This window comes from Muscardinus avellanarius (genome assembly GCF_963383645.1).
Source record: "Muscardinus avellanarius genome assembly, chromosome: 1".
Lineage (NCBI taxonomy): Eukaryota > Metazoa > Chordata > Mammalia > Rodentia > Gliridae > Muscardinus > Muscardinus avellanarius.
Genome location: NC_137786.1, coordinates 36,920,241 through 36,932,377, shown reverse-complemented (window position 1 = coordinate 36,932,377; position 12,137 = coordinate 36,920,241). Strand labels below are relative to the sequence as shown.

At 39.0% G+C, this 12,137-nt stretch overlaps 1 protein-coding gene across 1 annotated transcript in view; it reads left to right on the top strand.

Annotated features, from left to right (window-relative positions):
- OXCT1 (3-oxoacid CoA-transferase 1) overlaps positions 1–2,640 on the top strand; it is a gene marked incomplete at both ends in the record, with an annotated part of 153,483 nt that extends 150,843 nt beyond the window's left edge. The window contains one exon of the mRNA XM_080715878.1: positions 2,599–2,640. Within this exon, the coding sequence (XP_080572004.1) occupies positions 2,599–2,640 (42 nt within the window). The remainder of the gene's footprint in view (positions 1–2,598) is intronic.
- Positions 2,641–12,137: the final 9,497 nt, after the last annotated feature.

Below are 12,137 nucleotides of genomic sequence, written 5' to 3'. Positions count from 1 at the left end.
CTGGGTTTTTGTTGTTGTTGGTGGTGGTTTTTTTGTTTGTTTGTTTGTTTTTGTTTTTGTTTTGTTTTGTTTTGTTTTTTTTGGTGGTACTGGGGTTCCTGGAAGCCCTTCTACCTCTGGGCTACACTCCCAGACCTATTTTATATTTTTGAAACAGGGTCTCTTATGCCAGCGCGTCTGGCTTCGAACCTGCGCGATCCTCCTATCTCTGCCTCCCAAGTGCAGGGATTACAAGTGTGCGCCACCCCACCCGGCAGAAGCTCTGTTTTTTAAAAAAGAAAAGGAGTTGCTTGTAGGACACACTTAACTAAATATGTAGGGTTCTTATGTCTGTTCTTTTTAGTGGACTGGAAGGTCTATGCATATCGGATGTTACTCTTGTGTATTTATTTTGTGTCCATTATTTTTTTTTTATATAACTTCTCTTGAAAGTGGCAAGGCTGAATGAACTCTCATCCTAAGCCGTATGTCAAACCAAGCTTATATGGCTTATTCCTTTTTATTTATTATATTGGTAGGACATTTTTGTTTATTTTTATTTATTCTTCTTTTTCACAGTAGAAAGTGGAATAGAAGGCATTAACTTTGACATTGCAAAGTTATTTATAAATGAATTTAAAACATTTAAATTCATCAAAGCCAATTAATTGTCTATGTTTTTAGTTTTAAATACTGACCTAACCCTTCTTAGGAAACCTCATTCTAGTTCTTTGGGGTTTAATCATCTACTCATTCATATGCTCATTTATTAACTATATAAAATATTCTTTTTCCTGAGAGGCAACATGGTAATTTGGCCTGCTTCCATTGCCAGATCCTAAAGGGCTCAAAAAACTCACCTAACTTTTAATATTTCCTCCTGTGCTTTCCAATGACTGCTTCAAACCAGGACCAAATGGATCTTTGCCATGTTGAATTAAGAAGTCTAAGGCTAGCCAGGCATGCTGACTGTCTCAGATAGCATTCCCACTGCTGTATCCAAAAAACCTGACCATACAATTTAGAGGAAGATTTATTTGCTCACAGATTTTGACGAGATCGGGTGTGTTCAGGGTGGTATGGCTGTAGACTCACAGATTATTTTGAAATATCATAGTTTCAGTCCATGTTAGGCCAGGTTATATCTGAGAAACTCAGGGCTTGGCAATGGGAAGCAGAAAGAATAAGAGCAAGGGCTCTGATCTCAGAGCACCACAGAGGTTAGGAGCAAGAGAGCAAGTGAGCCAGGGTATTCTGTCTGTAAAGCATGCCCTCAGGGAACCATCTTCTTTAGCCACACCCCACCTACCTAGGTTACCACCCAGGAAATTCATTACAATGCATTTATCCACTTGAAATTACAACCCATATGACTTAATTACATCAACTCTGAACAGTAATACATGCGCTATTCAGGGACATTGTATATCTAACTATAACAGTAGCACATTTCTGTGATCTCAGTGCTTAAGAAGCTAAGACAGGAGGATCAAAGGTTCAAGATCAGCTTCAGCAACTTAGCAAAACCCTCAGAAACTGAGTGAAACCCTGTTTCAAAATAAAAATTAAGCCAGGCATGGTGGCACACACTTGTAATCCTAGAGCATGGGAGGCTGAGACAGGAGGATCACACAGGTTCAACGCCAAACTCAGCTACTTAGTGAGGTTCTTGACAACTTAGTGAGACCCTGTTTCCAAATAAAATATAAAATAGGTCTGGGAGTATAACCTGGAGGTAGAAAAGCCCCTGAGTTCCACCCCCAGTACAACCAAAAAAAAAAAATTAAGATAAGGCTGGGGGTATATTTTAGTTAGAATGCCTCTGGGTTCAATCCCTGGTACCACAAGAATAAATGGGGGGGGGTGGAGAGAGAGAGAGAGAGAGAGAGAGAGAGAGAGAGAGAGAGAGAGAGAGAGAGAGAGGAGCGAGAGGAAAAGAAAAGAAAGTCTGTGTGGAGCTGATACCAGCCTTTGAACAGTTAAGCCAGGCCACTTACATTTAGGTTTTTCCTAATACTATGTTGTAGGTATAAACTTCTTTTGAAGGAATGTGATTTATCTTCTACACACTAAATATAATTGATATGTCATAGTTTTAATGTGCTTACTACCTTTTCGTAATAACTTAGACTCCTTTTACTGCCTTTATATCATTTCTATTATGATCATAAAATTTTTATCATTAGTTATGCATTTTGTTTATATTAATAGGTATCCAGAGGTAATCCAAAGGCCTCATAACTCACACAGTGGCTCTGCTTTGAAGATCTGGAGACTGGTACTTCACACTGTGTCTTAGATGTTAGAGGCATCTGTATTAGGGATCCCACCATTCATTGGAGGCTTGGATATCAGGACCCTTTACTTACTTCTCTCTACTTATTTTCCATCCCCTCATTGCGAGCTCCAGTCAACTTTAACTTAGGAGATGTAACACAAGAAGGTGGAGAACCACTGAAGATCCAAAATGTGTATTAGAATGAAAAATAGTCAGCTCTAGGCAATGCCTAGAGCAAGGCTGCTTATTACCTTCCTCATTCAAGTCTGAAATTCAAAAGAGAGAGGTGTATACAGTGAAGTTTTTCATTATTTGATTATTTTTTTTCTTTCTCTTACCAGGTTTCACCAAAACTCATGCCAATGCAGCAGATCACAACTTGAAATGTGGAACAGACATCTGTACCCAGGCTGCTAATGTTTCATTTTAAACCCATAGGATTTAATTAAATGGATGTCAGCATCACAATTACATATTTAACAAGCAGGTTTTTAAAACTAGTTTTTTGATAGTATTTCGGGATTTGTGCAGCCATGTAGATTTTGTTTGTTAAGCATGCTATGACACTTTTGTGGAAAACATTTATGATTATTTTGTTTCATAAGTGCTGAGAAGTTTGTCTTTATCATTGGTGCTTACATCGAATGCATTGTTATCTTCTGTGGCATTCTCAATTATGTGCAGTATTCACCAAGATAGACCTAGGAAGAGTTTCTTTTATGTGCTTTCCCTTATAACTAAACTATGATTTAATAGTCCTGAAAGAAATCCTTACATAATGTTATCTACATCTACATGTAAGTTGTGATTAGGAGGAATGCTTTCTAAATGATTGCCTTTCTATCAGCCTCCTCTGACACTTTTGGAGGGGCCTCTGATTTTGTGATTACATCTTGTCTCCCTAGACCATCCCACTTTCTCCCACACCTCTTGTAGCTAACTAAATTCTTGAGAAGGCAAGAAGGAATATCTCTGCAGGGAGAAGTAACTGGCTTATGAAAGAGACCAAAAGGCCTCTGTTGGTGCTAACATCCCATGAAGAAGTTGCCTTTATAGACAACCAACCACCCATTTATGCTTTGCCAAAGGCTAAGGCTAAGTATGGGATGAGGGCTAGAAACCTAATGAATGTACTTAGACAGTTTACTCACTGTAAAACAGTGTGTTATTCCTTTTTATCCAGAAGGATCCTTAAGATTTTTTCTCTGCTACTGAGGTCCAGCAGGCTTCTTGCACAAAACTTCCTCTAGAGTCAAGAAGGACTGTGGCTCATTTATCATGAGTCCTTAGTCACAATGATAGCAGAGTTTTTTTTTTCTTTAAAAAATTAAAAGATACTCTCATTTCTGTTCAAAAAACATTCTGAATATTAAGTGACTTTTTCTACTCTTAATGTTTTTTCTTCTGCCTAGGCTACTTCTTTTAATAAGGTACTTGTAATTCAGCCTTATCCAAGCAGGGGATAATAATGATGGGCAAGTCCTGGGTTTCAAGAATCAGTGAGCTTTTAATGTTTAGGGACAGATATGGTAAATTGCAGGGAATGTTTCCTCAGAAAAGTCCTCAATATCAAACAATTCCCTGGAGGAGAGGGAGTTCAGAAGCATCTTGGATATCAAATGGGAGAAAGTCTAGGCACCCTGAAACTAGTCCAGATAGAGGTAGGTCTAGTACCATGCAGTTTCTCATTCCTCTGGCACTAACTATAGCAATGTATGCTTGTTAGGTGATGACTGTCATTGAAACTCACTTCTCTTTAGGAATAGCTATATGTAGTATGTACAATATTAACAGGAGAACAAAGGTCTTTATGAGTTGCACAATTCATATACAAAGCAGCCTTTCTGTCTGGCTGCATTGTTGAAAGCATTCTTTCCCAGTACTGGTAAGAAGAACCATCTTAGAATGTTCAAGGTCCATGGGAGTAATATATGTCTGTATTAGGGTTATTGATGGTTATTATATCTTCATACTTACTTGCTTATCATTCCAGTCTGTTACTTTAAAATAATGTGATTCTAAAAATGTTCTAAACATTGGCAAAACCTAAGTAGATGACTTAATATTCTTGATTCAAGAATACCATGATGTTAAGAAATGCATTAAAATATAATAAAGATTCCAAGTTAATAGAGATCATTGTGGTTTTGTTTTTCTTTTTCTAACTCGAATTGGTATGGCTAGACATGGAAGTCATACAACAGAGATAGTTAGATTAGCCAATAAAGTCAGCACGCTCTACCATATCTGATCGAGTTGCTGCTTTCATTTTATCTTAGCAAAGAAAAGATAGTGCTTTCTAAAAAGAACAGACATTACCTAAATAAAATCTGTACCTTGCTTCTTATCAGAAATAATTATATGTCTATAAGAACCAAAAAGGCTTGATATGCTGTTTTTGCTTTTATCTAATGTTTTGCTTCACAGTACACATACATTAATTGATTTCCCAGTGGTTTTGTTGCATCTCAGAAGGTCTCGTATGAGTCTGTTCAGCATTCGTATAGCTATGTTGCCTCTCTAGTAATAGACTCACCCCCTGGCTAAAGAGATGGGCAAGTTCCCAGGATATACCACTTCTAATACCTCTCCTCTGCCTATTCTACTTCTTCCCAAGGATTGGTATAAGATTAGAATGTACCAGCCAAGTTATTTCTCTCACATTTGAAAACTGGAAATGAGGTCCCGGCATGACAGCACATGCCTGTAATCCCAGTACTTGGGAAGCTGAGACAGGAGGATCACAGGCTTTAGGCCAGCCTAAGCAACTTAGCAAGGCTATCAGAAACCTATTAAAACCCTGTTTCAAAATAAAAAACAAAAAAGGCTAGAACTGTACTTCAATCAGTTCCTAGTCACATACACACACACACACACACACACACACACACACACACAACTGGAGATGAGAGAAGTCAATTTCCTTACTCTTCATTTGCAACCAAGTGATAAAAATCTGAATCTGGCATCAACATGCAGGTTCCTACTACACACACACACACACACACACACACACACACACACACTTCCAGTCAGGATTTGCATGACCTGGTTCTTTGTCATGTGCAATCACAGCATGAACTAAGACAGCTTTTGCTGTTCTCAGAGGACCTGGCCTCCTACAGAAGTTATGCATCATAAGCAGATGAGGAAAACTGCTCATACCTGAGCCCAGAGAACACACAAAAGAGCATTGGTGGATGTCACCAGTGGGTCAGAAGGTTATTAGTAGAGCATTTCTTTCTCATCTAATCTCGGTCTGGTCAGCACATTTGGAATATCATTCCAATGGAAGTATAAGCAGATATTCAATCAGTGGACAGGTTCCTTTAACACTTCCCTTTACCTTTTCATAGAGGTGTGATCTTGAGTTTCTTAAGCTTGTTTACAAATTCTTTTATCTGTTTGTTTATTTATGTATTTATTTTATTTATTTTGCCATACTGGGAATGGAACCCAGGGGCATTCTATCTCCAAGCTACACCATCAGCCCTATTTTTTATCCTTTATTTTGAAACAGGGTCTCACTAAGTTACAGAGGGCATCACTAAGTAACTGAGGCTGTCTGCAAACCACGATCCTCCTGTCTCAGCCTCCTAAACACCCGGCTCAGATCCTCCATCTTTAAAGTGGGATGAATGTTTGGTTGTCTGCTGTAGTTCTATATGATATAATTAATATATTTGATTTCCAAAAGACTGACAAAATTTTTGAAGGTGCTTTGCCATAGTTTTAATTGGAGCCGAATTGTCCGCCATTCCTGTCCTTTTATTTTTCAATATCTATGCTGCCTTCCTACTAGAAACTATACTCAATATCAAACTGAGTTGAAGCATAACTATGAAGGAGTGTAATGTGATCAGACTGCACATCTGTGTGACCCGTACTTGAAGTCTGCTGCCTCTATAAAGTTAGACTGCTTGTCTGTGTTAAAATCAACTGAACACAGATTTTGTGATCACATAGCAGGTCCCATGAAAATGACACCTACCCCAATCTAGATAAATGACAAAGCAATTTCTTCCCTTAAAGTTACAATCATGTTGGGTTGTGCCGTCTATTTATGCTTGATCAGGGTCATTATGACTCGGAATGGGGTGCTACTCTCTTGGCCCTCTTGGAAAGGACCTGAAACAACTACACCCAATGGTGGCCAGCTCACACATTTTGTATCTCTGGTTCATCTTTAACAGATAGGCATTCAGTAGCATCCATCTCTTGCCCTTTATAAAGTTTCCAGGAGGAAATTAGCTCCAGAAGCTCACCTATAAAATGTCAGTGTTTCCTTTGAAGTCCTTCTTCCAATTTAGGGATTAAGAGTTTGCATCTTGCTGGGCATGATGGCCCACACCAAGGTGTGTGCCTGGGTACTTGGAAGACTGAGACTGGAGGATTGCAGGTTCAAAGCCAGCATAACTTATCAAGACCCTCTTTCAAAATAAAAAAAATAAGGTTGCAGGTATAGTTCAAAGGTCATATGCTTCTGATTCTAATCCCTATTACCCCCTCCCCAGTACATACACACACACAAGGTTGCATTTACTTTGTTTTCCTAGGGTTGGAATCTCCAACTCTTCAAATCTCTGCAAATGCTATGTTCACCTCTAGTTCCCAACCCTTGTGCATATTAAGTCTGGGTAAGAGTTTAGGAGTTGTGTTGCTGGCTGTTAGCCAAGTATTTTGAAATCAGTGCACAGTTGATGGGGTTTTTATTTTACTTTTTAGTGTGTATATTTGTGTTAACAACTCCATGAATGCCCCATGATAGGTTTCTAAATGTATTTGCTGAACCGAACCAATTTATTAGTTGATAATATGGATAAGAGAAAGCTAGGCTTAGAGGATTCCCTTCAGCTAAATAGATAAGACCTCTTAGAAAGAGGTAAGGTGGGGAAGAATAGGTGGAATCTGGGGGCTGTAATAAAGGAATAAAGAGACTTGCAATAATCACCTATATTTATTTAACACTTTAATTTACAAAACACCCAAAATATACTAGCTAGCTTATTTGATTTTCACAATAACCTGCCAGGGAGACATTATTACTTCCATTAAAATTAACTTGATTAGCCTGAGAGAAGTAATGTCCACCGGTTCTTTAATCAAATTAGCCTTTCAGGGCTGATGTTGGATTTTGCCAAGGTAGTTAATGAGATGTGAATTAAATCCCCTGAATAAAATGAGATTTGTTGCTCTCTGGTAAGCCATAAAGCAGAGCCTAAGTTTTTTAAACCAAATAGGACAAATATTCAATTTTTTTCCCTCCTGTCCACACAGCTTTTGTGTCCAACCTAGTTTATAAGAAAATGGGTAGCTATGAAAACAAAAAAATGATAATGCCACCCACAAGGCAAGATTTCCCTGTGGAAGACTCATAGTTATCAGATTTGCTCCCATGAAAGTCCCTGCATAAGTAATCACAGGTAAGGAAGCTCACCTGACCCCAGAAGGAGGAGCTGGTAGGCACTGCTTATCTTTGTATCTGAAAACTTTCTGAAATTTGGCTTTGTTGGCATTAATACTATTTACTCAAATTCAAAGTCAGAGTTATATTTCAGACTCAAATAAACCCTCAAGAAAAGGCTGATATCAGGCTCCCTGAAATGTTACTGGTGGCATGGAGGAGCCTGAGGAATAGTATCACATTACTTTGAATGTAAGACAGCATCAATTATAAAATGCACTCTGAGCCACATGTGGTGGTGCAAACTTGTAATCCCAGTACTTGGGAGGCTGAAACAGTAGGATCCAGGTTTGTGGCCAGGCACTGCTACATGAGGCCCTCCTCAACTTAGTGAGACCCTGTTTCAAAATAAAGAATAAAAAATTGGGCTGGGAGTGTAGCTTGGAGGTAGAATGCCCCTGGTTTCAATACCTGGTACCTCAAAATTAAATAAACAAAAATAAAATGCACTCCTATTTTGTCTGCTTTTTTATGACAAGTTTTATTGCATGCACATTATAATGTTTTAGACTTTCTGTCCCAGATTATTTCACCCAGTATTCCCTGCTCCTTTAAATCAAGGGATGGGGAGTTACTAATGGATGCTTCCTGCAGTCAATGGGAATCACATGCAATTAATTACTCAAAGAAATCTACCTGTCTTGAAGTTTGTACATTTGTAATTCAGGGGCTTCTTGATGACAGGTGTTGAAGTGCCAAGGGGTAAAAATGGTAGGGCAGATTGGGATTGGATCAGGAGATAGGTAGGAACAGGTCTGTCTCAGCTGCTTCTCTGGACCTGTAGGGCAACTAGGAGCTGGAGACACCTGGACAATAATAGGGTGTAATCCATCACTTGTGAAACATCTCAATTTCAGATATGTTAAAATGTTCATCTTATCGATGTATTTATGTAATTCCAAGAGCTTTCTGAATAATAGAAAGTCTGATTTAAGGCTATTTTAAATAAAAATATTACTTCCAAGTACATACAGGACTGATTGCATAGGAAAAGATCCTCAGGTATTATTAGGAACTTATTTGCAGGTAAGAAAGAGTTGGTGATTTTTATCAGAGTGTACATAAGTTCTTAAAAACAGTTCTCCCTAGAAATCCAAGTGTTGATTATATAATCTTTCCATCATGGTTTGACTTGTAGTTCTTTGTATCCTCCTGCTTCTCTCCCTCTTTTCTATACACACAATTTTTATCTTAGGCCTATACAAGTTTACTCTGTGAAAAACTTAAAATATTGCAATTAAAGATGTTTGACATTTTACAGACCCTTGAATGCATAAAGATATAAAAGGCAAAAACAGTGGGAGAGATATTTCCACTAAATTAGTAGCATCAGTCTCCATATGAGATCGTCAAAAGGTAAACAGTACCATTTAGGGTGAATGTGATCCACTTAGAGAAAACTCAGGAAGACAGAATGAAAAAGAATAAAACCAGGGGGGAAGAATAAGGTGTCATGCAGTAAATTGCTTACCGAAGAGAAGTTAAAAAGTGATTTAATAAGAATGGGCTTTTTATACTTTTATTGGTGCAGTGAGGTGTTGAGTGACAGGAACATACATGAGCATAACACTTGGTGCATTCCACTCCAGATCCCACCTCTCCTTTTCCTTCCTTATATATGTAACAGAGATTGGTATTGGTAATCTCATATACATTCATAGCATTATTTAAACTGTTGCCCTTTTTATGTATCTCACCCCCCTACTTCCTCTCCTAGGCCCACTTCATTGCTCCATTAGAATCTCTGCTCCTCTGAGATCTCTTTTGTTTCTCAAAATGTATAACTCATGAAGAATGCCCACATCTAAAAGGAAAAAAAGAAGAAAGGAGTAGGGAAGTTTAGACAGTAAGCAGCATTTCCATATATAATAATTATTTTTATGGTCCTGGGGATGAAACCCAGGGGTATTCTACCTTTGAGTTACACCCCTAGCCTTATTTTTTATTTTTTATTTTGAAACAGAGTCTCACTAAGTTGTGGAGGGTCTCAGTAACTGATGCTGGCCACAGACCTGAGATCCTCTTGTCTCAGCCTCTAATGTTTTAAGAAACAGGAATTGAATGATCTGTTTATTTACTGTTTATATATTTTCTTCCTACTTTACTTAAATTGTATTGTATACAGAATGATGTCTGTAGATTGGTAGTAGTTGAAGTAGTATTTGAAGAAATGGGAAAGACAGGAGAGATGTTGGGTAGTCTGCTTTAAACCATGTTTAGAAACTAGTATTTCTGAAATCTGATAATCAAGTATATTTCTATTGGCATTGTAATCTGGATTTTCTTCACAGACATCAATTCTCTTTATCCCAAGACCTATAAACATATACTTTGCAAATAAAAGATGCTCCATACATTTTTAGCAAATGAGCAAATAAAGAGTGGATGAGCCAGGTGTGGTGGTGCAAGCTTGTAATCAGAGTATTTCAGAAGCTGAGACAGGAGGATCACATCTTTCAGACAGCCTCAGCTACTTAGTGGGGGTCCTCTGCAACTCAGTGAGACCCTGTTTCAAAATAAAGAATAAAAAATAGGGCTGGGTGGTGGAGTTCAGAGGTAGAATGTCCCTGGGTTCCATCTTCAATACCTTAAAAAGAAAAGAGTGGATGAATTAATGAAAAAATAATTCAGTGGCACAGAATTAATTCAGACAAAACTCCATTTGTCAGAGAGAAGCAGCACTTATGAGTCCTGCTGACACTCAACCTCCATTGCCTCAAAAATAGCTTTCTACAAAGCCAGAAAATACTATCAGTAGAGGAATAAATACAAAGGACAAAGAAAAAGAAGACTAGAAGAAAGACCAGAGAGCAGAAAAGAATCCTGCCCGGCTTGTGGCGGCTGGTGCCGCACCGGCGCCATCTTGCCTCACAGCACCAGACTTCATAGATAAAAGGAAAACAAGGATCTGAAGTAAACAGCTGCAGATCAGTCAATTGTAATTCATCAGTTTTTCCTGTGCAAAGACCAGCTATAATTTTCAGTAACCGAGCTAACCACGCCCTCCAGGGATCCAGAGGGGAGCTCAACACTAGAAAAGAAACCCATTAGCCTCGTGGCTGAGGGTGTTGTAGTGAAGCCATCTTTATGGGTGAGTTTACCACGCCCACCAGAGGTCAGACCAGCACACACCAAAATCGTAAGTGAAACTGCGGTCCCCACAGAACTCCCAGCACTGCACCCCCAGAGACTCGCGCAGCCACGATAAACTTCCTGGGTTTGATATTTTGCAGTTCAACCCAGTGAAGGAGTAGTGGTTGCTGAGAATACCACACTCTCCAGAGATCCAGAGCAGTGCTCAATAACACCATAAGTTAAGTCATAGTTCCGTGAGAAAACACCTAGCCAGGCACCCCCAGGGACTCACGCAGCTCCAATTAACTCCCTGGGTCTGAGACTTTCCAATACAAACTAGAGAAAGTGGGAGTGGGGTCTGCTGTTGGATGTAACAGAAGCTCAGACAGACTCAGGCTCTGATCAGTGGGAAGTGTGGGGGGAGCCCTATGCTTAATACTAGACCCAGCTTGTAGGATCTACAGGATAACCACAGACCTCCCAATTGTAAATGGGGAGAAATCAGACCAGATCAGCCCTAGCTATGGAGAACAGAGACTCCTACATTGAGTTTTGTCTCAGAGGCATACACACCAACAGAGGTAGGGAGAAACCGAGACTCCAAATCTGTGGAAAGCATGGAGGGTGACCTGTGTTAATACTAAATCCAGCCCCATTGATTCCAACCATTTGTATAGACTGAGAAAGACTCAGAGAACCAGACTCACAGTGGGAAAGGTGCCAGTAGTACTCAGTATATGCACAGAGAAAGACTGCAGAGGATCTATCTGCTGAATAGTCATTTATTTTTAGAGTTGCATTAATTTGTTGTTGTTGGGGTTGTGTTTTTTTTTGTTTGTTTGTTCTTTGTGTGTGTGTGTGTGTGTGTGTGTGTGTGTGTGTGTGTGCGTGTGTATGGAATTTTACTCAGCCATAAAGAAAAACACAATTACATCATTTACAATCATATCATTTACAAGGAAATGGGTGGGCTGGAAGACATTATACTAAGTGAGATTAGTCAGTCACAAAAAAGAAGAAATTGGATGCTTTTCCTAATATGTGAAAGATAGGGAGAAATGGATAACAGGAAGAAGTCTAGATGAAGAAGGAGATCCTATAGAGGAGCAAATAAGGCGACCTAACTGAGGGGATGGGTGGGGGGGGGAGGAAAACTCTCTAAAGCACCTGATATACTTAAACAAACATATTGAAGTCAATCACTAAGCCAAGCATGGGAAGAAGGAGTGGGGAGGTAATGGGGTGGGTATCAGGTAAGGGCTAATTGGGTGATGTGTGCATGTATGTCTCCACAAGTCTTTTATCCCAATAAGATGTATGACTACAATGCACCAATAAAAA